This window comes from Lepus europaeus, chromosome 6 (genome assembly GCF_033115175.1).
Source record: "Lepus europaeus isolate LE1 chromosome 6, mLepTim1.pri, whole genome shotgun sequence".
Lineage (NCBI taxonomy): Eukaryota > Metazoa > Chordata > Mammalia > Lagomorpha > Leporidae > Lepus > Lepus europaeus.
In genome coordinates this window covers 98,733,647-98,760,617 of record NC_084832.1, presented here as the reverse complement: position 1 = coordinate 98,760,617, position 26,971 = coordinate 98,733,647, and the positions used below count along the sequence as shown (strand labels likewise).

The 26,971-nt window shown below is 55.0% G+C and overlaps 2 protein-coding genes across 13 annotated transcripts in view; both read right to left on the bottom strand.

Annotated features, from left to right (window-relative positions):
* The window catches only part of CHD4 (chromodomain helicase DNA binding protein 4), a 35,146-nt gene extending 34,805 nt beyond the window's left edge, over positions 1 to 341 (bottom strand). For all 12 annotated transcript variants that reach the window (XM_062194724.1, XM_062194725.1, XM_062194726.1 and 9 more), the window contains exon 1: positions 236 to 341. The gene's annotated coding sequence lies outside the window, so the exon portion shown is untranslated. The remainder of the gene's footprint in view (positions 1 to 235) is intronic.
* A 9,395-nt stretch (positions 342 to 9,736) lies between these two features.
* Positions 9,737 to 25,336, bottom strand: LPAR5 (lysophosphatidic acid receptor 5). Its single transcript, XM_062195446.1, has 2 exons — positions 25,302 to 25,336; positions 9,737 to 12,260 (listed from the first exon to the last, which is right to left on the bottom strand). The coding sequence occupies exon 2, from the start codon at positions 12,043 to 12,045 to the stop codon at positions 10,933 to 10,935; it is 1,113 nt and encodes a 370-aa protein (XP_062051430.1). The 5' UTR covers positions 12,046 to 12,260; positions 25,302 to 25,336; the 3' UTR covers positions 9,737 to 10,932.
* Positions 25,337 to 26,971: the final 1,635 nt, after the last annotated feature.

Sequence of the window (26,971 nt, the reverse complement as noted above, 5' to 3'; positions counted from 1 at the left end):
GGGCGGGCGCCGGGCACTGTGGGAGACCCAGCCCGAGCCGGGGGTCGCGGGGAGCGGGGCGGGGGTGCGGGGAAGCCAGGCACCCTGCAGGGAGGGGACGGGAAGAGTCGGCCCCTCAGGGCAGGGGGCGGTCCGCGGGTCTGAGGAGCCCGAGGACGGAGCGGCTGAGGGGATGGCTCTCGGGGCTTGTCGGGCTGAGGGGAGCGTCCCTGCGGAAACCCGGCACTCTCCTCACCCTCGAGCCGCCGCAGGTCGTGCTGGGTCCGGCCGGTTGTCACTCCCGCTCCGGCTCCTCCTCGCCGCGGCCGAAGGGGGGAAAATGGCTCCGGCTCCGGCGTCGCCTCTTAAAGGGCCCGAAACACCGGCCGGGAAATCCCACCGCACAGGCCCCGCCCCCCCACGGACAGCCCATAATAACCTCAACCAACTCCAACCCCCCCTCCACTACCGCCACCCTCCTCCCTAGGTCTCCCGGGCAACCCCCGCCCCCTCGTCGCTCAGGCAACCATTGGCCACGCCCCCTCAGAGCGCGCGAGCGCGCGCGCGTCACCCGGGCAACCGCCCACCTCCTGGCCATCCCATAATACACACGGACACCCCACATACACTCACACAAACCGATTTCCCCCCCACACTCCATATACATATATGCGGGGTGGGGGCCAGCTGACATAATATTACCGGCCTTTTGCAACTAACCCTCTCCTCCCTCTGACATCCCATAATAACCATCCTTTGCCAACTTCTTCACTCTTGGCTCTAATGCTAACATCCCATAATAATTCATCACCTCTCCCTCCCCAGGGCCATCCCATAATAAGCACCCCTCCCAGTACTTCAGCCTCATATCCCATAATACTCATTCCCCACCCCCCCACAGACATCCCATAATAACCACCCTTCATCCACCCCCAGTTTGATATCCCATAATAATCAGAAACTCACCCCCCACACACACATACTACAACGGACACTCGGCCTCCTCCCACACACATCCCATAATAATCAGTCTCCCACTTTCTATACTGACATCCCATAATAACCAACCCCCTAGAGCTGCCCTCAGTCCCAGAAGGCTAGGGTCTAGAATGCTTACAACTCCACGCCCAGGCTTCATGCTCTCCTTCTAGCTCCACTCCTCCCCTGTCAAAAAGATATCCCATAATGATCAGCAGCCCCACTGTCACCCCCCCAGATGAACATCTAACCTTCCCTAACACTGCAAAAACATCCCATAATAATTTTACTCCCCCACCCACACCCTGACATCCCATAATTTCAAGGAACCTGTGGTCAAGCAGACATACCATAATACTCCCAGCACAACCCAGTGTCACATCCCATAATGCTCCATCTCCACTCAGCCAGGCATCCCATAATACTCCTGTGCCTACCTCCCCCACCTGCAGAAGCTGTCAGTCTGTTCTAACACCCAGAGCTCGGAGAGACAGGCTACCCACACTGCCCTGTGCCCGCCCCCACTTGCAGACACCTTATTCCCTTCCTCGGCCAGAGCAGTATCCTGGCATAAACAGTCTCTTGATGTCTAGATGTCTAAGACCCTATTTTCCCTCATCCGGTCATTTCCAGACACTCAGCAGCTGAGCACCACCAACCTAGGGCTCCACCCCAGTCTCACCAAAATCCAAGTATTTTCCAGATGTTTACTTCCAGCTCTTAGTTTTGAGTAAGACTAACCAGATACCATGCTGACCAGATGAAACATTTACATAAAGTTTAATTTGCCCCAGAACACCCCAGTAATCACAAATTGCCATCCAAAGACTACTTCTCAACATTCCAGCCGTCTTGTCTCCACCCCTCTCAGGTCAGGGATCTTTGATCAACACTCTCAGTCCACTCCTATGGATGGAACACCCCATCACGTTGTGACCTGAGGGTCCTGCCATATTAACACACCAAGACCCCAGTGAGACCTGTTCTCCCTCCTCTCCCCACTATTCACATCCTTTCAACATATATTGACAGAGTGCCTAGCAAGGCACAGAGCTGGCACCATTAAGGACCCAAGGAAACAAACTGTGATACAAGTTAGAATACCCTTGCATCAAGAGAGAACTACCAACTGCCATTTCCCAATTTCCTGTTCGGAGGATAAAACAAATCCCAACTGGTCTCAGCAGAGATCATGTATCAGCAAAGTTCTTGGAGGTCCTTCTAGAAAAGGCTGGAAGTTATTCCAAAAGGACTTACAGATGACTGCTCCAGATAATCTCCTATCTGGTCCCTACATCCTGAGAGACTTCAACTGGAAGGCAACGTTGCTCCTTCCTGCGTTCTTAACACTGAAACCTAGGGCGCCAGTGCTGAAACCTAGGGGGCAGCTGGAAGAAGCCCCAGCCTCCTGGCCTCAGATCAGCCAATCGAGGCCAACTGGGGAGTGAACCAGCAGATGGAAGACACCCCCCGCCCCTTCTCTCTCTGTGTAACTCTGATTTTCAAATAAATAAATAAATCTTTATTTAAAAAAAAAAAACCTGAAACGTATACCACATCCTCCTTTCTTAAGAGATTCATCAGCGTGCCAGAATTTTACCCTATTCTTGAACACCAAATCTTGCTTATTTATCCTCAATGTCTCATATTTTTCAGGCACTTTCCCCTTTCTATCTCCTGAAGTCTCATAATACTTTCAATTGCCCCCGTCTTCTTCCTGTTGAACCCCTTCCTTCTGAGAAAAACCGTGCTTATGGGCTGGAGTTTGTGATGCCTGCCTGCCACGTCAGAGTCCCTGGGTTCAAGTCCCAGCTCCACTGCAGTACAGTTCCTGTGAATGCACACTCTGGGAGACAGCAAGGGATGGCCCAAGTGGTTGGGTCCCTGCTACCCATCTTGAGTTCTGGGTTCCTGGCTTCAGCCTGACCCAGCCCTGGCTGCTGTGGGCATTTGGGGGGTGAATCGGCAGACAGAAGATCTGTCTCTTTTTGTCTCTTTGCCTTTCAAAAACATTAACAAAAAAAATTTTTTTTAATCTTACGTGTTCCCCTTCCCATCTGTAGTGAACATTCCAAAATGCCTTCATTCAGTTAGGCTACAAGGTAGCCTTCCAACATAAACCATCCCCCACCAACTGTGCTTTCTCTCCTGTCACCCTGAGGACCCAGCCCTGGAGCTGAAAGAAACCAATCTTAAAACTCTTTGGTCCTCAGTCTGTCCATTTTTCCTTCTTCCTGACCCGGGGAGAATCAGGACCTGCATGAAAAACTAATGTCCCAACACCACTGCCTGGCTGCCCCTGGCCCCTAAACCGAGGGAAGGTGTCCCTTGGCTCTCCTATGCCTTTTGCCCTGCAGGAGTGGGGAAGATGGAAAAGAAACCTGAACATGCTCATGGGAAGGGCCCTTCCTGGCCCGAAGTGGGTGACCTGACCCTCACAACCATCTCTGTGCTGCCCTTCGGGCTTTTGCAGATGGCCCTCACCCCTTCAGGACTCAAAGGACTGGAGAACTGACAAGGAGTGAGTTCAGGAGAGGCAAGAGCTTGCTTTGGGCATTCGCAGTCCCTTTTTCCCAAGCAGAGCACTAGAGATGCAGCTGACGGGTCTCTGCACCAGCTCCTACCTGATTGTATTCCCCGTGGAACTGTCTTCTTAGGACAAGAGTTTGCAGCATCAAAGACCTCAGGTCTCGCCAGAAGTTCCCACTGTCACCTTTGAAGTTCGTGTTTTCTTTTTCCAACATCCACTCCAACTTCCTGGACCACCCTCTTGCTGCCGGCGCTGTGGTGTGTGGCCATTTCCCGTATTCTGCAAGGCTGCCGTAGTGTCCCTCACTGAATTCTCCTGCCATTGGGCCCCTCCCTTGTGCAGATCCTCCCCCGTGCACAGAGGACTAGAGATGACATGTATGCCCTGCAATGAGGGAGAGGAGACATATAACATGGGTGTGTCTCCTCCCAACGAGTTTCTTCTGCCTACATGGAGTTTTCAGACACCCATTATGGCTTTTTCTGTCCCCATTTCCCTAGGGTCTCCAGTCTGTCACTGGACCTCAAATTCCCTTGTGTTGATTTCTTCATCTGCCCCAAACCCTTCCTGTCTTCCACATACCACATTACCACAATGACTCCTAAGGAGTTCTAACTCGGTAGTCCCTGCATCTTCTCTGTGATGTACAATACTGGCACCTTTTGCCCACCACATTCTCTCTGGCCCCCATCCCTAAGGTTCCACCCTTGTATTCCCTTACTTCTCCTCCCCCCCCCCCCCCCCCCGGTCCCACCACAAGGACAAGGTTAAATCCCTTCTTCTCTGCTTGAGTTCCAGAGAGCCAGGATGTGTGCCTGCTGCTTTTGTGGTCTCCATATTTCCAGGGCTCCCCTTCCTACTCTAGCCCCATGCTACCCTACCAGATAAGTTTAATAAATAAACATTGACATGATTGGCCCATAGAGACTGAGGGTAGGATAATCTCCTAATTAATGCACCCAGGAGGACACCCCCCCTCAGTCAATTGCCTTAGTTTTTTTTTTTTAAGATTTATTTATTTGAAAGGCAGAGTTACAAAGAGGCAGAGAGAGAGAGGTCTTCCATCCACTGATTCACCGCCTAAAAGGCCACAGCGGTGGGAGTTGGGCCGCTGGATCCGAAGCCAGGAGCTAGGAGCCAGGCGCTTCCTCTGGGTCTCCCATGCAGGTGCACGGCCCAAGCACTTGGGCCATATTCTATGGCTTTCCCCAGGCCATAGCAGAGAGCTGGATCAGATGTGGAGCAGCCGAGACTCGAACTAGTGCCAATATGGGATGCTGGCACTGCAGGCGCCAGCCCCTTGCCTCAGAATTCTGTTTCCATCCCATGGTACAAAAGAACCTTGAATAACAGAGAGGTTGTCCATGAAATTTCTGGCATGTGCTGTACAACGCCTCTCCTTGCATCCCTGTTCTGTGTGAGCCAGAGAAACCCTGCTCCTAAGAGGTCCGAGGGGCCCTGCTCCTAAGAGGTCCGAGGGGCCGCAGTGTTATGCTCCATTAGAGACGGGGACCGGGAAGACAACACAAGTCCCGGTGACCGTGCACTGGACAGGATGCACAGCCTGTGGGGTCTGGGGACGGGCTGCATGGAAGCAAAGCAACCTGTGCACACTCCCTGCCCGAGTGTTGGTCCCAAGCCTCAAACCCCAGAAGTGAGAGAGGAACAGGAGTCCTTGGGCCCTGTGGTCCCCTTGGTGTACCACCCAGCAAGCACATGGAAGGTCTTGCTTCCAGCAGGCACTGCAGGTCCTGGGCTGGCATCCCTGTAAGCTCACCAAGTGGTGACAAGGACCCAGGTGGCCCAGGGTTCAGATTTGGCTCCCTTGAGCCTGCCCCAGGGGCCCCTTCAAACAGCTGTCACCAAAGAAACCTCTCTAGCCAGTTACTCCTGCCAGGCCTCAGGTCTGGCTCCAGGGCTCACCCCACCCTCCCCAGCGCCTTCCTTCCTTTCCTTCCCCCTCCCCCTCCCCAGAGCTTCACCTACCCTGGACAGCCCCACCCAGCTGTGCAGGGCACATCCCATAATAATCCTCCTCGCTAGCCCCCACCCCCCCAAAAGAGAGGCGGCCATCCCATAATAGCCACCCACAAGAGACATTCCGCGGTGACCGCCCCCTCCCTGCAGAGCTGCTGGGAGCAGCCATCCCATAATAGCCGGCCGCCTGTTTTACTGGTTACGGCTGTGGAGGGAGCTGGAGAGGAAATGGAGGGGAGGGGGAGGGGAGGTGGCTCTAGGGCCCCCACTTGTGGAAGGGAGGGAGAAGGAGAGGGAGAGTGCAGCAGGGGTTAGAAAGCCAGAGAGGACGTCGTGCAGGTGGGAGGAAGGAGCCCCTGGCCACCCCAGCCCCGCCTCGGGGCTTTCTTCCCGGTCCCCAGGGGCTGCCTTTGCCCATCGGCACCCGGAGGAGGCTGCTAGTCAGGGAGATGCCAGGATGAGTCGGGGTGCCCAGGGGGTGGCTTTCAGGTGTCCCTCTGAAAGAGAGGCGAGAGGAGGCTGACCTTGGAGAGGCTGGGAAGGGAGTGAGGGGTGAGGGGTGGGGGGCTAGAGAAGAGCTCCTCGGGCCCTCCCCACCCTGCACCACCATCCCATAATAATCCCCCCAGCCCCACTCCCCCTCCCACACGCGACATCCCATAATATCTTCTGGAGAAGCAGTCCCCGCAGTAGGTACAAAGAGCTATCCCATAATAAGCTTCCCCACCCCCACTCGCCACCCCCCCCAACCTGGCCCCCCCTCCGTCACATGCAGCCGGTGCCATCCCCGCTGCTCCCCCCTCTGGCCACCGAAGGCCTTGCCAGCCCATAATACTCTTGCCTCTGGTCGCAGGAGGCCTCCAGCCCATAATACTCCCTTCCACCACCACCCCCCCCTTCCCGCCCCGCACCCCTTCCTCCCGCCTCCAGTTGGAGCCGGGCCTCACCAGCCCATAATATTTCCCAGTCTCCTAAGGCTGTTCCAGCCCATAATACTCTCCCTGTCTCCTAAGGCCTCTCCATCCCATAATACTGCCAGACGCCTGACCTGTGGGCCAAACCCCAGCCCGTTCCACACATCGAGGCTGTGTCAGCGCCGCCGGTCTCCCTCCCCGTCCCTCCTCCCCCAGCCGGCGCGCTCCCTCGCGGGCGCTCTCCCGCCCCGCTGCCCCGGGCCCCTCGCCCGGCCCCACCCCGTGCCTGCCTGGGCCCTTGCTTCCCCTCCAGCCGCCTCCCTTGCCCTTCTCCTCACGACTGGGTTCTTCCCGCGAACCCCCTCTTCTTCCAAATGCGCTTCTCCACCTAGCCCTTAGGCCCGTGGGGTGGACCTCAGGCTGGTGGGGCGGGCGGCCCCTGGAGACTGCTTGACCTGGCGCCCTGGCGCCGTGCCCAGCCTAGCTCGGGCCCCAGCCCCCGGCCCTGGTTGCGAGTGGTGGTGGCGGCAGCCCAGCCCCGGTGAGGCGTCACCTGGAGTCCTGCAGCCTTCCAGCTCGCCTTGGGCATCACAAGCAGACTCTGCCCATGGCATCTCCTCCCATACTCTCCTTGGACAAAGACCTCACGTCTTTGGGCCCCTAAAGAGACTTTCAGAGGTGATCTCATTGACCCAGGACGTAGGTATTAGAAGCCCCATTTCACGGAGGCAAAGAAAGAGGCTCCAGGGAGTTTCAGGGGTGGCTGAAATGGCCCTGCCAAGAAGTGACAGCTGAAATTAGTACTCAAGATGGTCTGACTCCAGTCCTCCGAGCCTTGAGAGCTCCCAGACTTCCTGTGACAAACTCCACCTTCGCTCCCGTTCACTCAGAGTTCCTCTGGAGAGGAAAGCATGGGGAGAATACACCCATCGCTCTTGGCCCCCAGGGCTCCCCCTGAAAGAATGGAGGAGCAAGGCTCCCTGAGAGATCTGCCTCCCCTGCCCCTTTTCTTCCCAGGCACCCAAGTGGCAGGGATTTCCCTCAAGACGGCCAGGACCAAGAAGGAAGCATCTCCACCCAGCTTCGGGACCCCTCGCCTCTGCCCTCGTGCTCTGAGCCCGTTCCTATTTCCCAAACTGATGATTGCTCTTCTTCCAACTACTCTCAACACGAGGCATGATGTATCCTGCAAGGAGACAGATGTCCAGGAACTAGAGAACCAGGAGACAGCCTGCTCCCCCATTTTAGCTGATGGGCAGTGGGAGGGCTGCCTGGGAGCTCCGGGGTGGGGGGAGAGGAAGCCTGAGCCCCCCTGCCTGCGTGTCACCCACAGGCTACTTCTCCCTGAGCCCTCTATGGGGTGCAGCCTGCCTGTGTCCCCGGGGAGGGCAGGGCAGGTGTGCAGACAGAGAAATGGATTAGGAACATGGGAAGAGGGGGGCAGAGGTGTTACAGCACAGGGACACGGGCAGTCGGGAGAGGTGGCCTTGCCTGAGGGGCGAAGAAGAAACCAGCGGTGGTACAGAATGGAGCCAGGGATGAGGAAGGGAGAAACACCAGGAAAAGCAGGCAGTGTAGGACGGGTGGCAAAGGGTGGGAATATGGGAGCCACTTCCTCCTGGGGGACCTTAAGAACTCAGATTCTCCAAGGTGGAACAGTGTCCCCAACTCAGAGGGTTTGTGTAATAATTAAATAAGATCTTGCACCATACACATACAGGAGCATATTTTAAAATCCCGTTAACCCTCTGACTCTGGCCCTGCCTCTCAAATGTTTCTCCTCCCCCTACTTTGGGTTTTCCCGCAGCTCACAGGAGGCAGCTCCAGGACCTGGATTTTCTGCATCTTGCCTCCCTCATACAGCTCGCTCAGGAATTGTGGGGAACCCTGGGAAAGTGATGACTGCGACAGATCTTAACCCTCCCCAGCCTGTTCCCTGTAGGGTTCTGTTCAGTCCTCCTCTGCCTACAATCTCTTCTCGCCTCTCTGTTCTCACGGGGGAACCCTTTGTAAATGTGAATGTGGGTAACAACCCAGCAGCGCTGTAACGCCAGAGATGTCACACTGGACACAGCCATTCCCAGCAGCGTCTCCCATCCATCATGGCACACGTCTCCCAGCTGGTGCAGGAGCTCCAAGAACAGCCCTTCTTCTCCTTAAAGCCGGCCCACCTCGCTTCCCTACACACAGTGTCCGTGTGAGCAAAAGCCTACCCAGAACCTTTGGGGGCTGCCCATTGTCCTCTAAATGAAGGGCCAGCGCCTTCCCCTGTGCTTCAGCATCTTCTGTCTTGCATAACTGTTATCACTGTCTTTTCTGTGGTCCCTGCTAGATTGCAAACCACTTCACAGCAAGAGATGACTGTCCATTCATGCAACAAATATTTATTGAGCACTTCCTCTGTGCCAGGCACTGTTCTAGGTGTTGGGGGCAGAGGTCTGGGAGGGGGACTCATCAGAAAACCGAAACACAAACATTCTACCCTAACGGAGCTCACGTTCTACCTAGGGAGATGGGTGGGAGGAGACAGGCAAAAAGCTGTGAAAGGGGAAATAAATAAATAAGTACATTACGTGGTATGTTAGAAAGTGACACATACGGTGAGTTTGAGTTACTTTGGAATTCACTCGTGTAACCTGCACATAAGAGTACTCGAGTAATTTTGGAAAATTGTGTTCAGTTCAGTTTGGATAGGGCAAAGTGCTGAGAGTTGGGACCACCATGATCTGAAACCATTGGTGTTCTCAGGGTAGAAAGAGCACTGGTCTTGACCCCTGAGGATGAAGCAGGATGGAGCAGGTGCGACCCACCAGGCCTCTTTCTAGTGCAGGGCGAGTTAAGGGCCTGGCCCAGGCCTCTAACTTCCACCCAGGTGAGAAAGGACCCAGCTGGGAGGTTACTTCTGAGGAATCTGGGTCAGTTCCTGGGTTTAGCCACCAGGGGTCGTTTTACCCCAGTAAATCTCCAACTGTGGCACTCCCAGAAACACACAGGCGCGTGCACACACACACACACACACACACGGCTTATTCTGAACTAAAACACAGAGAGGAAAAACATACAGCATTGAGAGACAGGAGAAGAAATGCACACAGGACCGGTGTGCAGCAACAAGTGCCCTCACCACCGTCAGAATCGGAAGGTGTTGAAGCCGCAGCTCTACAGCCCCTCCCAGCGCCCCACTTGGGTGAGGAGGAAAGGAAACAGTAGATGGCCTGGTTCCCTTGCCTCCAGCTCGCCAGGAACAGCCCAGCTGTTCCTGTGCTCCCGTCGTCTCCCCCTTACTTCCCTGTGAGCTGTCTCCTGGCTGTGGCAGAGAGGCCCCCTCCCTCCCCTCCTAGTTTCACCCCGTCCCCAGGGCTCATAGGTAGTGTTCCCCTGGGTGTGCCAGCCCCAGCAGCGCTCAGGAAACCCCAGGCCTTAGGGCCTCTGATTAGCACTCACTTTGCTGAACACTACCCTCTCCCCACACAAATGAAGACTGCAAATGTCTGCAATGGCCTGGGAGAAGTTGGACATGAGCTGGAACACTAAGGCAAGTGGTTCTCAAAGCTTAATCCAGAGACCAACTCTTTGATGAAGCCCCTGAGGTCACAGCTACCGGGTCACGTGTCCCTTCATCCTCACTCCTCACAAGTGGAGCCTTCCAGAGGCTTCACGGGGTGTGATGGCTTTGTTGCTCTCATAGTTATTGGAACGTGCGTTTGTGTATTTCTGTGTTCTAAGTACCCGTTTCGTATCTAATATGGCTAAGCACTCAAAGAACAAAGAATAAGCGAAAGCTATCTGGGATTCTCAGTTTTAAGACTGTTAAAAGGGTCTGAGACCAAAAATTTTGAGTTCTGATGCTTTAGTACCAAAAAATTTCTCTTTACTCTGGACAAAGCAGGTGAAGAGGAAGAGAGGGAAAATTAAGAACCCAGAGTTGAGAAGCCCTGAAAGGGTGGTGGTGCCAGAATGGACGACCTAGAAGAGGGAGCAGGGATAGGATTTGGGGGGAAGCTCTGGCCCAAGTCCCCGTGTTGGGTGTCAGGCCTAAATTGTTACAAGTCCCTAAGAAAAAGGGAACACGATCCTGTCCACGTCAAACAAACCCTGGTGTGTTGCTCAACGCTGAGCACAGGAAGCCTAGGTGGAATGGAGAGCGGGTGGCCACCCTGGCTCTCGGGTTGGCCCGGAGCAAAGGAAAGAACCCCTCGGGAGCTTGGTGCCAAAGCCGGGAGGCCCTTCAGCTCTCAGACCCTCCAGCCATCCAACTCCGAGGTCCCCATTTTCTATTCTGCCTGCCAGCTCTTAGCCAGCGGCTGGCTCAAGGTTCTGTTTCCCTCCAATGGGAGAAGGGGTCCTCCGCGGCTCTGTAGCCCCGCTGAAAGAAGCCATCTCAGCAGCACTCTTCCTTCCCTGGGGCCCTTGAGCTTCCACACCGAGGTGTTTCTGCATTCATGAGCTGACGTTGGGACCGGAAGTCCAAGTGCCAGGTCCACGTGCACAGACTGCCAGCCTGCACCCAGGGCGCTGGGGGCCGGGCGGCCTGCAATAAGATGCATTGTCCTTTCAGAGGGCTGAATCCTGGGGACACTGGGTGAGGGGCGCCCCGGGGCCGGACGGCTGGAGAAGCCCCTGACTGGTGGCATCCAGCCTGGTGATGTGGATCTCTGAAGGCCGTTCAGCGAGCGCCCCTCGATCCCCGTTGGTGGCCAAGGTCCTCGCACTGCGCTGAGTGCGCAGACCGCGCAGGGTGTTGCGAAAACCCTCGGCGCTGAAGTAGTACACCAGCGGGTCCAGCACGCAGTTGGCGCCGGCCAGCAGCACCATCACCATGAGCACCCCGCGCACCTGATCGCGGGCCGCCTGGCTGGCCACCACCAGGTGGCTCCGCAGCAGCCCGTAGACGGCCAGCGTGGTGTTGTAGGGCACGAAGCACAGCAGGAAGATGACGAGGTTGGCCAGCAGGAGGCGCACGGTCTTCCGTCGCCGCTGGCTGCGCGTGGAGTCGGGCCGCGCCAGCGTGCAGAAGACCCGGCCCGACGAGTACGCCACGGCGACGAGCGGCAGCCCGAAGCCCAGCGCCTCGGCCAGCAGCACGAGCGGCAGCAGCCTGCCTTTCCACAGCTCGTCGCTGAAGCTCTCGAAGCACAGGCGCACCTCGTGGCCCTGGTAGGTGCAGCGCGAAGGCCTGTGCACGCGGGCGGCGGGCACGGCGAACACCAGGATGAGCACCCACACGCCCAGGCACAGCAGGCGCGCCACGCGGGGCCGCCGCAGGTGGCGCAGCCGCAGCGGGTGCACGATGGCGGCGTAGCGGTCCACGTTGATGAGCATCAGGAAGATGCAGCTGCCGTACATGTTCATCTGGAAGATAGCGCCCGCTGTCTGGCACAGCAGATCAGGGAAGGGCCAGTAGTGCAGCGCGTAGTAGGAGAGGCGCACGGGCAGCGAGAGGGTGAAGAGCAGGTCGCTGGCCGCCAGGTTGCACATGTATATGCTCACTACCGAGTGCACGCGCAGCGCGCGCAGGAAGACCCAGAGGGCCAGGGCGTTGAGGGGGAACCCGGCTGCCAGGACCAGGCTGTAGACCACCAGGTGCAGGCGGTGAGTGGGCCGGTAGTCAGGGCACGGAGGTGCCGAGCTGTTGGCAGAAGTGTTGGCGGAGGAGTTGGCCAACATCCTGCCCAGGTGGGAAGGGGAGCTAGGCTGGGGGCGTCATGGGGTGCACCAAGGGCCCGGCATCACATTCACCTCCAGCAGGAGGGTCTGCAGGCCGCGGCGAGAGGGTCCCAAAGGCGGCAGGGGCAGGGCATGGAGAGGTGGGCTGTGGCAGCAGGGGCCGGCCGCCGCCCGGGCTGGGACGCCTTGGTCACAGCGTCATCAGCAGTGAAGACCTGGAGGAGGAAAGCAAACCAGGAGTCAGAGTTAGGCGGGGACAGGGCCACAGACATAACACACGTTTGTCTCCCTGACCTGCCTGACGACCTGAAGCTTTTTCTTAGGCTCAGGTTTTTCATCGCCTACCATCTGGCCAAAATAACTTCCCCGTAGCACAACTAAATAGCACAAGGCTAAATACACCGATTCTAGAGGCTGTCTGTTTTGTTTATTAAAATAATGTGAGAGGCAGAGAGAGCAGGGTTCACTTAGCAAATGCCAGGAGCCGAGATTCAACCCAGGTCTCCCATGTGGGTGGCAGGGACTCAAGTCATCACTGGGGCCTCCCAGGGTCTGCATTGGTGGGAAGCTGGAGTCAGGAGCCGGAGCCAGGAACCAAACCCAGGGAGTCCAGTGTGGAACATGGGCATGTTAAGTGCTTGGGTAACCGCCTGCCCCTGCCTGGCTTTAAAGATGTACTTATTTATTTGTGAAAGAGTTACAGAGAGAGAGGGAGAGGAAGGGGTGGGGGGGTGTCTTCCATCTGCTGGTTCATTCCCCAAATGGCTGCAATGGCCAGAGCTGGGTTGATCTGAAGCCAGAAGTGAGGAGCTTCTTCCGGGTCTCCATATAGGTGCAGGGGCCCAAGCACTTGGTCCATCCTCCACTGCTTTCCCAGGCACATTAGCAGGGAGCTGGATCAGAAGAGGAGCAGCCGGGACTCGAACCAGCGCCCATATGGGATGCGGGCACCACAGATGGTGGCTTTACCAGCCACGCCACAGTACTGGTTCTGCCTGGGGTTAAATGTTGGCTGTGGGACTGTTGTGGTTAAGCAGGTTAAGCCAACCACTTGCAGTGCTCTTATCCCATATCAGAGTGCCAGTTCCATTCCTGGCTGCTCCACTTCAAATCCAGCCTCTTGCTAATGCACCTGGAAAGGCAGTGGAAGATGGCCCAAGTAGATGGGCCTCTGCCACCCGTGTGAGAGATCAGGGTGGAGTTCCTGGCTTCTAGCTTCTGCTTGACCCAGATGTGGCTGTTGCAGCCATTTGGGGAATAAACCAGCCAACAGAAGGTCAGAGTCTTTCTCTCTCCCCTTCTCTTTCTGTCATTCTGCTTTTCAACTAGATTTTAATAAATAAATAAATAAATAAATAAATATTGGCTCTCCTGGGGCAGAGGTTGTGATGCAACGGGGTTGAGCCACTGCTTGGGATGCCCGTATCCCAGTGGGATCCTATATCTGGGATCCTATATCACAGTGCCTGGTTTGAGTCCCAGCTACTCTGTTTCTGATCCAATATCCTGATAATGCACCTGGGAGGCAGATGATGATGGCACAAGTACAGGTTTCTGCCGGCGCCGTGGCTCAACAGGCTAATCCTCTGCCTAACGGTGCCGGCACACCAGGTTCTAGTCCCGGTTAGGGTGCCGGATTCTATCCCGGTTACCTCTTTTCCAGGCCAGCTCTCTGCTATGGTCCAGGAGTGCAGTGGAGGATGGCCCAAGTCCTTGGGCCCTGCACCCCATGGGAGACCAGGAGAAGTACCTGGCTCCTGCCTTCGGATCAGCGCGGTGCACTGGCCGCAGCGCGCCAACCGCGGCGGCCATTGGAGGGTGAACCAATGGCAAAGGAAGACCTTTCTCTCTGTCTCTCTTTCACTGTCCACTCTGCCTGTCAAAAATTAAAAAAAAAAAAACAAAAAACAAAAAACAAGTACAGGTTCCTGTCATCCACATGGGAGACCCAGATGGAGTTCAGCACCCCTGGCTTCAGCCTTGCCCGGCCTTGGCCATGGCAGGCACCTGGGGTGTGAACCAGGAGATGGAAGACCTTTCTCTCTCTCTCTCTCTCTCTCTCTCTCTCTCTCTCTCTCTCTCCCCCTCCCTCCCTCTTTCTGTTGCTCTGCCTTTCAAATAAATAAATCTTTTAAAAAAGGAGAAGACAAGAAGAAGTACCGTGGAGCACTCCCCTGGCCCTGGTGCTCGGCTGGCTCCCCGTTATCTAAAGAATAAAGTTCAAACTCCTGAGTACAGTACAGAAGCCCAGCCTCACTCATCACATCCACCCTTGCTCCTGGGTGGCCTGGGTTTGTGGTCACAGCAGCCTGGGCCAGCTTGATCGTTTGATCTAATCCCACTTCTTCATCTATAAAATGGGAATAATGTAAGAGTGCTTGTCTGGGCTGACTGCACCCCAGCCTCGGGCAGGCCACATCAGAGTGACCTTGACCGTGCAGCCTTGCCAGGCGGGGGGAGGGTCTGTGGGTTGACCTTTTCCAGGTGCTTCCCTAGAGGTTCTAACTAGAGAGCTTCCCAGAGAGGGGTTCTGTGTTGAGGGGAGATGATGGCTTGATAACGAGGGTTGAAAGGGGACCCTAAGGGGCTGGCGCTGTGGCGTAGTGAGTAAAGCTGCCTGCAGTGCTGGCATCCCATATGGGCGCTGGTTCGAGTCCTGGCTTTTCCACTTCTGATCCAGCTCTCTGCTGTGGCCTGGGAAAGCAGCAGAAGATGGCCCAAGTCCTTGGGCCCCTGCACCTACGTGGGAAGACCCAGAGAAGCTCCTGGCTCCTGGCTTAGGATCGTCGCAGCTCCAGTCATTGCGGCCAATTGGAGAGTGAACCAGCGGATGGAAGACCTCTCTCTCTTTCTGCCTCTCCTCTCTCTGTAACTCTGACTTCCAAATAAATAAATTTTCCATGGGGAACCTAGACCCAGAGAGGGTGGAGGGAGGTGAGGAAGTAGGACCACGAAGGTATTGACGAGGTTCCCAGTGAGAGAGCGTGGTAGCCACAGTCCTCAGGCAAAAGTTGGCAGATGGGTGAGTGGTTAGCCTAGTGCTTAAGCCACTAGTAACAGTGCTTGTGTCCCACCTTGCAGTGCCTAGTTCAGTTCCTGCCTCTGGCTCCTGATTCCAGCTTCCTGCTAATGTGGACTCTGAGAGGCAGCAGGTGATGGCTTAAGTACTTGAGCCCCTGCCACCCATGGGAGACCTGGGTTGAGTTCCCAGCTCCTGGCTGGCTTTGGCCTGACTCAGCCCCTGTTGCTACAGGCATCTGGGGACTGAACCAGCAGATGGGAGATATCTCTCTCTCTCTCTCTTTTTCTCTCAAATCAAAACTTTTTAAGGAGAGAGAGAGAGACAGAGAGACCTATATTGAGTTCCTGGCTCCTAGATTTGCCTTCCCAGCTGTTGCAAGCATTGAGGGGTCGGGGGTGAACTAGCTGATGGGAGTTCTGTCAGTGTGTCTGTCTACCTCTCAAGTAAATAAATATTTTTTAAGTTGGCAGACAAAGGATATGACTAAGCAGTACAGGAGACAGAGGACAGGACGTGGTTTGAAGACGACACCTTCCTCAGCCCAGCAAGGCCACAGAAGCTACCCCTCCAGTGCAGCCCGTGATGTTATCTGTTGTTCGTATGTGGAGCACAGTACACACAACGAAAACACCATTTTTAAAAAGATTTTATAAGAATATATTTTAAAGGTAGAGAGTGACAGAGACAGAAAAATCATCCATCCACTGGTTCATTTCCCAAATGGCTGCACAGCCAGGGCCAGGCTAGGCCGAAGCCAAGAGCCAAGAACTCCATCCAGGTCTCCCACATGGGTGGCAGGCACCCAAGCACTTGGACCCTCTTCCACTCTCCTCCCAGGCATGTTAGCAGGGAGCTGTTATCAGAAGCAGAGCAGCGGGGACTCGAACCTGCACTCCAGTATGGGATGCTATGGTAGCAAGGGACAGCTTTACCTGCTGCACGACAATGCCTGCCCTCCAATTACCATTCTTAAGTGTAGTAATTCGGTGTCATTAAATACATTCACACTGTTGCATAATCACCACGGTAATAGTTTCCAAAAATAGAACTTTTTCATTATCCCAAACAACTGTATACCCTTGAATCAACACTGCTCACCCCACCCCACCTTGTCAGCCCAGCCCAAGTACTTTCTGTCTCTGAGTTTGCCTAGTCCAGATGCCTCATGGGAAGTGTACAATATTTGTCCTTTTGTGTGGTCCTTATTGTGCTTAGTATGGTGCTTCTAGGGCCCATCCATGTCTGTGGCATGGAACAGAATTTTATTCTTTTCATAGCTACAAAACGTATTCAGGGGCAGCATTCGGTGCAATGCTGGAGACACTGCTTGGGACGCCCACATCCCCCATCAGAGGGTTGGGGCTTGAGTCTGAACTCCATTCCAGTTTCAGCTTCCTGCTATTGCACATCCTGGGAGGTAGGAGGTGACAGCTCAACTGATTGGTTCCCAGCCGCCCAAATGCTGTTGACAGCACCTGGGGAGTCAACCAGTGGGTGGGAGATCTCTGTCTGTCTGTCTGCCTTTCAAATTAAACAAATTAATTGGGGCTGGCATTGTGGCACAGCAGGTTAAGCTGCCACTATGGCCCAGCACCCCATATCACAGCACCAGTTTGAGTTCAACTGCTCCGGTTCTGATCCAGCTCCCTGCTAATGTGCCCAGGAAAACAGTGGAAGATGGCCGGAGTACTTGGCCCCTGCGCCCACATGGGAGACAGGTGGAGTAACAGACTCCTGGCTTCTGCTTGGCCCAGCCCCTGCTGTGATGACCATTTGGGTAGTGAACCAGCAGGTGGAAGCTCTCTTTTCTGTCTCTGTCTCTCCCTTTCTGTCTGTCACTCTAGTCCAAGGAAATAAAAATATTTTAAAAATAAAATGTAAAATGATTAATTAATAAAAAAAGACAATATCCCATTCATGTATAAAGCACATTTTGCTTCTCCATTCGTCTGTCAGGGGACACAGGGCTGTTTCCACGTTTTGGCTAATAGAGTCACGCTGCTTGAAGGTTGTGGCTAGAGGCCATCAGGGAGAGAAGCTGTCAGAGGCCCTGAGCCATTACCCCTAGACACACTGCTATTCCTTTCTAAAGGCACTCTTGGAATTCTTGCATGTAAACCTGACTGGCAACAGTTTTTCTTGTGGGTTTTTGGTTTGTTCCTCCAACCACCGCAACCAGCAGTTTGAGATTTGCAAGAGGTACAGTAGGACAATTAAAGGGAAGAAACATCTCCTCCGCAAAACACCAGCGTCAGCAACACAAATACAGTTGGCCCTCTGAATCCACAAGTTCCCCATTCGCAGATTCACCCAACTGGGGATCACAGACATTTGGCAAAAAACTGTGCCTGTGCTGAACACGGACAGGCTTTCTACCCGTCATTATTCCCTAAACAATACAATCCAACAACGATCCACACAGCATTTACCTTGTATTAGGTATCCCAAGTAATAAAAGGATGGCTTAAAGTATACGGCAGGATGTGGGTGAGTTATGTGCAAGCACCAGGCCACCTTATACAAGAGACTTCAGCGTGCATGCTATCTGCGGAGGGCCCTTGGAATCCGTGTCCGAGACATGAAGGTCCCCCGCAATGGGTCTTAAAATCATGCTGAAAAGCAAATAAAAGCAGGCTCCCTGGCTCCAGTCACAGCAGACTCGGCCTGAGTCTGCACATACCTTAGGGTGTTCAGGATTCTGCCTTCACACTCGCTGTTCCACTCCTCTGCGTGCCTTTCTCTGCAGCCTCTCCTGACCCCCTCCCCGGCCCCAGGGCAGTGCACAGCTTCCTCCAAGCTGTTCCTTCGTGTGTGCGGGGATCAGCTGCTCTCAGGCCGCCTTTCCCAGGAGTCTGTGAGCTCCTGGAGGGCGGGGCCGTGGACTGTGGCATTTGCATTCCCCCAGCACCTACTTCAATAAATGCTGAGTGAGAAGGAATACACAGCCGTCACTTACTGCCCCGTCCCTGTGTCCTAGGCTGTTTTATAGACTTTGTCTCTAAGCTTCAAACAGGTGGGTGTTTGTCCTCGTTTTTAGAGGAAAGGAAGCAAGCTAAAGAGCTCGCCAAGGAGCAATGAAGTCCAGGGCCAAACCCAAGACCGCCAGGCTCCAAAGTTCGAGCCGTACCCTGCTGTTTGCCACAGAGTGCATGGTGAACTGTGTGCACGGGAGCTGGACAGAGCACCTGCTCTTTTACAGTTGCCTATAAGAAATCTGTGCCTGCAGTTATTTTACTTCCTTTTTTTTTTTTTTTTTCTTTAAGATTTACTTATTTGAAGGGGAGAGTGAAAGAGAAAGGAGACAGAGAGAGATCACACACACACCACCGCTACCCCTGAAAATGGCCACAATTGCCAGGTCTGGCCCAGGCCAAAACCAGGAGCCTGAAACTCTATCCAGGTCTCCCATGTGGGTGGCAGGGGCCCAAGCACTTGGGCCATCTTCTGCTGCTTTCCCAGGTGCTTTAGCAAGGAGTTGGATGGGAAGTGGAGCAGCCGGGATCCTTCCCGGCACTCTGATGGGGGGTGCTGGCATTGCACCCCACCTCATTGCACTTGGCTTACTGTGCCACAATGCCAGCCCCTACTTCCTCTTTCGTGCAACTGAAGCAGATACTTTTTTTTTCTTATTTTGTAGATACCCTTTTACAGGTTCAAGAAGTTCCTGCTTGCTGAGAATGGGTTTTATCACAAGTGAGTGCTGGGTTTTGTTGTTTGTTTGAAAGGCAGAGAGAGAGGGACAGAGTTGCCATCTGATGGTTGACTCTCAAATGCTCACAGCTGCCTGGACTGGGCCAGGCCGAAGCCAGAATCTAAGCATGGTGTCCAGGTGTCCCACATGCATGGCAGGAACTCTCCTACCTGAGCCATCACTACAGCTCCCAGGGTCTGCATTACCAGAAAGTTGCAGTCAGGAGTCAGAGTCATCGGTAATGAACCCACAAACTCTGACGTGGGACGTGGCATCTTAATCACTTAGGCCAGACGTCCATGCAAAACACAGACTTTTTAAGATTTATTTATTTATTTACTTGAAAGGCAGAGTTACAGAAATGCAGAGAGAGAGAGAGAGAGAGTCTTCCATTGATGGTTTACTCCCCAGATGGCCACAACAGCCTGGAGTTGCACTGATCCAAAGCCAGGAGGCAGAAGCTTCCTTCGGGTCTCCCATGTGGACTTGGGCCATCTTCTACTGCTTTCCCAGGCCACAGCAAGGAGCTGGATCAGAAATGGAGCATCCAGGACTTGAACTGGCGCCCATATGGGATGCCAGCATTGCAAGCGACAGCTTTACCTACTATGCCACAGCACTGGTCCCAACACATACTTTCTACCAACCCACTTCTATCTCCTACTTGCAGATCAGTACCTTTCCATGCACACAAATATGCCCTCTTATGACTTCCCCTTGAGTTCCTTTTTTTTTTTTTTTTTTGACAGGCAGAGTTAGACAGTGAGAGAGGGAGACAGAGAGAAAGGTCTTCCTGCTATTGGTTCACCCCCCAAATGGCCACAATGGCAGGCACTGCGCCGATCGGAAGCTAAGAGCCAGGTGCTTCTCCTGGTCTCCCATGCAGGTGCAGGGCCCAAGCACTTGGGCCATGCTCCGCTGCCCTCCCAGGCCACAGCAGAGAGCTGAACTAGAAGAGGAGCAACTGGGACAGAATCCAGCGCCCCAACCGGGACTAGAACCTGGCATGCTGGCGCCGCAGGCGGAGGATTAGCCAAGTGAGCCGCGGCGCCAGCCTCCCCTTGAGTTCTTAAGCACTCAGTTTGAACCCTTCAGTTGTTTCGTGTATATTTGCTCCATCTCCCCTACTGGATGGGGAGGTTTTGGAGCGGGGACTGCATCCTGCAGGCTCTCACACTTCAGTCTGCACTAGCAGGTCCCAAATGATACTCAACTGGGTGCCTGGTGGGAAACTTGTGCCCCCACCCCAACACACACAGGTGCGTTAGCCCACCTTGCCATCCTGTTACAACAGCCACTGTGTCCCTGCAGTCACATAACCCGTTCTTAGCACAGTCCTGACTAGTCAAAGACCTTATACCTTGAAAGAGCTGTTTAAAAACAGCTTGCATGAAGATTTCAATAACAATTTACACTGTCATCACACTGACAGTCCATCGTTCTTAACCATTACTCATAGGAGCAGTGGCTGCTTACACTTGGGATGCACAGACTGAATGAGTGGACGGAGGGATTCTTGGAAAAGAAGTCTGCCTGTTAAAAAGGTGATTACAAGGGGGAGGTGTGGCCACAGCAGATGAAGCGCCACTTGGGACGCCCGCATCCTACATCAGGGTGCCTGGGATTGAGTCCAGCCTCCTTCTGATCCAGCTTCCCGGTAATGCACCTGGGAAACAGCAGACAATGGCAGTATGGCCCAAGTCCCTGACACCCATGTGGGAGACCCACGTGGAGTTCCTGGTGCCTGACTTCGGGCTAGCCCAGTCATAGCTGTTGGGGGCATTTGGGGAGTGAACCAGCAGATGAAGATCTCTCTCTCTCTCTCTCTCTCTCTCTCTCTCTCTCTCCCTGTTTTTCCCTTTGTCACTCTGACTTTCAGATAGGTAAACAGACAGCTAACTCATTTTGAAAATATCACAGGAGGCAGGCGTTCAGTGCAATGGTTAAGACTCTGCTTGGGATGCCACATCCCACATTGGGGTGCCTGGGATTGAGACCAAACTGAGCTTCCAATCCCAGCTCCCTGCAAATGCACGCCTGGGAGACAGCAGGTCATGGTAGACCTGGTTGGAGTTCCTGGCTCCTGGCCTCAGCCTAGCCTGGGCTCAGCTGTTGCAAGCATTTAGGAAGTGAACCAGCCAATGGGAGATCTCTCTGTGTCTGTCTCTCTGCTTTTCAAATAAAGAAAAAAAGAAAAATGTTTTTTCTAATATACAAATTGCAATGTGAAACAAACCAAGCGGGACTAAGTGAGCTGCTGCCGAAAGGTAAAGCCGGGGGTCCTTCAGCAATGGACGTGGCAATGCTCTTACTCTGTTCCCAAGGGGAGAAGTCCTTGGGCTGCTTTAGAGTGGAGCTGAGTTGTCAGAAATCCCACTTCTTTCTGCTAGGACCGCACAAAACGGCCCCAGCTAAGCACTGAGAGCTTCCAGGCCCCTGCCCTTGGTCCTCCCCACCCCCCCCGTTCCTCTGCTTCCCTGAGCCCTGGGGCTCCCATCCATGGAGCTGAGTGGGCCCAGTGCCAGGCCAGATGGCAAAGATGGAAAAACTGCCAAAGAGGAGGCAAACAGGAAACGGAAGGGGAGGAGGGGGTGAGTTGGTGTGGGGGAGGGGCAGCCCAGACCCTCACTCCCAGTCCTGCCTTGAGGAAGAGGTCAGGCTGTTAAAGCAGGAATCAAAGCAACAGCAGCTGCCTTAGGAGAGAGCGAACACTAGGGTCTTCAGTTCACCAGGGAGAAGGAGGCATGGGAGCCCTCGCAGGCTCAGTAACGTCACGCACACCACTACACAAAGGCACGCAGTGGTGAGGGCACACTGGGAGTTGTGCACACAGCTTGTGAGTGTGGTACACGCCAAGATGTGCACGCAGCCCGTAGAACACACGTCTGTGCAGTGTCAGGCCGGAGGAGAAAGAGAAGGAGATGATCTCCTTTTGCACACACAGACCTACAGAACCAGACAGATGTGCACCAGTGGATCGGAACCTCAGGGCAGGAGGGGCCGACAACACCATCCACACTGAGGCACCCAGCGCCAGCTCGCTCCACATCAGCCAGCGCCCCTGACCTGCACCCCGGGGCCTGCAGCCACCCTCCAGCCACCCATGTGCACACCCGCGGGCGCCAGGTTGCTCACCTCTCCTGGGTCTCCAGGACCTGAACCATTGCCCTCTGAGCTGGGCTGGGCTCTGCTCTTGGCTGAGATAAGCCAGGGGGGCAGGGCTTTTCTGCCGCAGGCAGGAAGTAAGAACAAGGGAGTAAAAGTGGGCAGGAGGCGAGCTCATGATCATTCCCTCACTCATCCACACACCCTGCCCGTGGTTGCCTCCCCCTTGGCAAGAGGCCACAGGGCAGACAGGAGCCAAGGAGAAAGGACCGGGAGAGTGGCGGGTCAGGAAGGGGGAGAAAAATTCTTCCTCTTGGTCCCGCCTCTGTGCGCCTCCTCCCCACGCTTCCCCACCCCTGCGCCCCCCCATGCACCGAGGGAAGGCTTTTTAGTCATTCCCATCCTTCTGTCTCCTTGGACCCCAATTCCCGAGGGCAGGAAATTGAAAAGAAGGATTCTGGGATCTCTCCATCCTCCTTACCCCTGAAGATCAGCTCTGGGAAGCCCTAACCTCACTGTGTTTATTATCATTATTGTTATTTTAAATATTTATTTATATGAAAGAGTTAGAGAGAGAGGGAGAGACAGAAAGAGAGATCTTTCATCTACTGGTTTACTCCCCAGATGGCTGCAACGGCCAAGGTTGGGCCAGGCTGAAGCCAGGAACTTCTTCCATGTCTCGCACGTGGATGCAGGGGCCAATGGACTTGGGACCTCCTCTGCTGCTTTCCCAGGCGCATTAACAGGAGAGCTGGATTGGAAGTGCAGAAGTGAGGACACAAACCAGCGCCCATATGGGATGCCGGTGTCTGGGCGGCAGTTTTACCAATTGCACCACAACACTGGACCCTAATACTGATTTTTGAACATTTATATTTACCTATTTCTATTTTATTTTGGAAGACAGAGAGACAGAGACAGACAGAGATCTTCCACCTGTTGATTCACTCTCCAGATTGCTCCCAACAGCCAGGGCTGGGCCAGGTGGAACCCAGGAGCCAGAACTCCATCTGGGTCTCCCACCTGGGTTGGAAGGACTTAGGTACTTGTAGGAAGTACCTATAGTAGTACAGTACAGTAGGACTTAGGTACTTGTAGGAAGTACCTATAGTAGTACAGTACAGTAGTACTGTAGTAGGAAGCGGGGTGGAAAGCAGAAGAGGCAGGACAAGAACGGGCACTCTGATAAGGGGTGCAGGTGTCCTGGGTGCGGCTTAGCTGCTGCCAGCCCCTGCAACCTCATTGGAGATGCTCATGGTCACTCAAGGTTTCACCCCAGACACAAGAAATGCCCCTTCAGTGTGAGTTCTAATCCTCTAGCTAAATTAGTTAAGACTTCTCCTTCTGCCTCTGTGTTCAGGCAACCTTGCCCCTGCTGCACCCTTTCCACACAGACTCAGTTATAAAGGACCCAGGGCCGGCTCTGTGGCACAGCGGTTTAAGCTGCCACTTGCAATGCCAGCATCCCATACCAGATCACTGGTTCAAGTCCCAGCTGCCTCACTTCCAATTCAGCTCCTTGCTAATGAACCTGGGAAGGCAGCAGAAGATGGCACAAGTACATGGGCTGCTGCCACCCACCTAGGAGACCCAGATGGAGTTCCAGGCTCCTGGCTTCGGTCTGGCCCAGCCCCGGTCACTACAGCCATTTGAGGAGTGAACCAGCGGATGGAAGATCTCTCTCTCCCACCCCCACCCCTGTCTCACCCTCTGTAACTCTGCCTTTAAAATACATAAATATTTTTTTAAAATTATAAAAATCCCCTCATATCTGCATCTTCAGGGCCTCAAACAGATCCAAATATGTGAAGCCTTGGGCAGAAGCTTAGCTCACCCTAGAGGCTCTGGGAAGAGTTCCACCTGCAGCTTCTCGGGGCGCCCGAATGAATCCTGCTCATCAGCTTCCCCGTTCAGAGGGGCAGGCGCAATGCGGAGGCGCAAGTGACACGGGGTCAGAGGGCCAGGAGGAGGCCTCCCTGTGGCCCGGGGCCACTTTTCTTCCCAGGCAGGGCAGGCCAGCCAGGCCCAGGTACCTGTCTTATTGCCTGCCTCCCTCCTCCCTTCTCCCTGCCCGGACCTGCCGCCTTTCCTCCAGCCAACATTCCTGCTGCCGCCGCTCCCTCCCCTCCTGCACCTGAGCCTGTCTCTTCCTGCGTTTCCAACATCACCGACAGCCACATCTTCTCCCTCCCAGGGGATGCTGACCGCATCCCTCTCCACATTTTCCTGGGACAAGCCAAGGAAGCCAACCTGGTCTCCAGCCTGCTAATTAGCTTTCCCAGATGTGTGACCGGATGTCACCTTGCCACCTGCCTATTTCCCTCTACCCTGTTTTCAAGAGCTGGAAAAACAGGAAACAAAGTCCCAACCCAGAGAAGCCGCTGAGACAGGCTGGGCCCCCCCCGACCTGTGGCCCGCGTCGGTCTCACCCTCTCCCTGTGGGCCTGGCAGGGCCGGCCTCTTGGGGACAGATCTGCTGGAGGCCTCTGGACACAATGACCTCACTTTGAACTTCATGTGCACCACTGGCTTCAGCCCTGTGCTTTCTGCTGTCTCCTTCTGTTTGGTTTGCATTTTGTTTTCAATGTCCCTGAACTTGTAAAAGTTCTCTGTGTGGGTGGGGTGCACCCGGCAACAGGATGGGGAGGCCAAGGCATAAGACAGATGGGCTGGGCTCTGGTGTGTCTGGGTGGCCAGGAGGGGAGGCTCACACACACTAGTCAGTTTCCCCATCCCCTCAGTCTTTGCCTCCATCTCCCCTGAGAGCTTCAACTTTGAAGTAGCCCTGGAGACAGGGCCTGGGGGAGGCCCCTACATCACAGGTGACAGGGAGGCCGCCACCTTCATGGGTGTGACACACAGCCCCCTGGCCCCCAGATATTCCTGTGTTCAACATCTCAAAGATCCTCATCCCCTTCATGCCACCACGAGCTACACCCTAGCAGACCATCCGGTCAAGTCTCCATTGCGGGAGAATCCTTGGGGTAAAGGCAGTGCTTCTAGAAGCTCCCGTTTGGATCCACCTTGGATGGCTGGGAAGATTAACAGTGAGAATCCATCTGTGCCACTGAACCCATTAGCAGGGTTTAACCAGATTAGCTCCCGGTTCAGTAGCAGAGGGCCTGGCCCTGGGGGATGGGTGGGGTATGTGTGGGGTGGGCCCTCCTGGGGGTGGAGGGAAAGACCCTTGGAGAGGCTTCGGAGTGGGGGGGCCTCCAGCTTCAGGAGGGCACCCAGGGTGAGGCGTGCCAGCTGCCTCAGCCTCCGTGGGGAAAGATGCCTGCTCACAGAAGCCCCTTTGGGCTTTTTACTCTATTCAGACAGGGTTCCCAGGGACGGCCCCTCATCTCCATCCCCACCAAGTCCCCCATTTCTCCAGGAGAGCTGCTGCCCCTGGTGCCCCCTCTGCGGTTCAGCCCATCCGTGACACCCCCGTACCTGTGCTCCCCGTCGCTCTGCCGCTGCCCGAGCTGCCTTCCCCTGCCTGCTCTGGCTGGGCTGGGCTAGGCTAGGCTGGGCTGGGCTGGGCTGGTAGGACCTGCTCCTGGGCCGGAGGGGACACACCTACCTCCTCAGGTCACGGCACATCCCTCCCAGCTCCTTGCACTCACACACTCAGGCCACGGAGGGAGTGAAGAGCAATTATCGATCTCAAAGGACCTCAGGGACTGGCCAGAGAAGAAACTCCCGCAGCTAATGACTTCATCCAGCCAAGTCGTAAGTCTCTCCCCCCGCCCCAAGTCACTCACACACTCCCCACAGTTTCCGGGAACTCTTTCTGGCACACCCAGCCGCCGGAGCCAGATGACTAACCCACTAGCCTCTTGTGTTCTCACCGGTTCCGGGCTATCTTTCTTCCTCCCTTGGGTCTGGCAGGTGGTATAGCCCCTAGCCCTGCTCAGGGCTCCTCTGCAGGCCCTGCTCTGCCAGACACCTCTGCAGAGGCCACTCAGTTCCTCCAGCACAGCAGCTACCAGGCTGGGTGGTTCCTCTTTGCTCACGGCCATTGCACCTGGGCTCAGAGCGCTGGGAGAAGCAGGGAGCTCAGGTACCACCCCCTCATCTCTGCACCCCTGACCAAGCTCCTCAGCAAGCGCTGGGAGCTACAACTGATAAAATCAGCTTCCTGGAGGTAGGTGGACAATGCACGTGGCTAAGTGAGTTTGAGAAACCCTAGGTTAAGAAGCGTCTCTGTTGCAGGTCTTGGTAGAGGCTCAACCATGCTGTTGAATGAGAGGCCATGGGCTGATAACTGAAGCTTGGTGCAGGGCACATGGGGGTGCATTGCCCTATTGTATGTTCGTGCATGTTTGCACTTTGCCATAGTAAACACTGTTTTAAATGCTATTAATTCCTGTGAGCCACAGAGCAGGGAGAGAGCCTGGTTTCTCCAGAAGATGCTTGGGGAGACCCCAGGTTATCCAAGACCAATACTGGATATTGTCATCTCAACATGGCCAATTCTTGCATGTAAAAAGCAAGGGTTTCCTAGTGCTGGGCTGCAGCTCTGCCTTCCTCTGTCCTGGTGAAGTGCAAGCTACACTCTCCCTCCCAGGGACTGGGTCCCTGGACACGGGCTCGGTCAGGCTCTGGCGCTTACGCTGCAGAGGGGCATCCTCCATGCACTTCTGAGGTCCTGGGTTGCAGGACTTCTGCAGGGAGGCGCCCACACTCTCTGGTCTGCGTGATCCCTGAGACCAGCTCCCCTTCTCCTCCCGGCAGCCAGCCGGCTGCTTCCTGGAGTCCCATTTCTATGAGGCTCTCCCCTCGGGCCCAGTCAGGGAGATGGGGCAAGGGGGCAGTGCTGAGGGTGGGGATCGTAACCCAAACAGGCCACACCAGCTCAAAAGAAATACTTTATGGAAAGATAGCTCTTTAACGGGGGGGAGGGGGGGTAGGGGGTGGGGTTGGGGAGTAAGAGCGCCCCTCACAGGCCTCTCTGGGAACTGCTGCCCCAACCCAAGGAAAATGTGAGTAAGGGTAGGTAGTAAGGTAAGTAAGAGACCCTAACAGGCAGTCTGGAAGCAAACTGACAGATGGGGTCTCAAAGCGATGGAGAACGTGGAGAGGTCGGGCTGGGGTGGGGGGGCCACAGAACAGACGTCAGC

Excerpts from the sequence above, each read along its gene's own strand:
- LPAR5 (XM_062195446.1), bottom strand. The coding sequence starts at position 12,045 with ATGTTGGCCAACTCCTCCGCCAACACTTCTGCCAACAGCTCGGCACCT.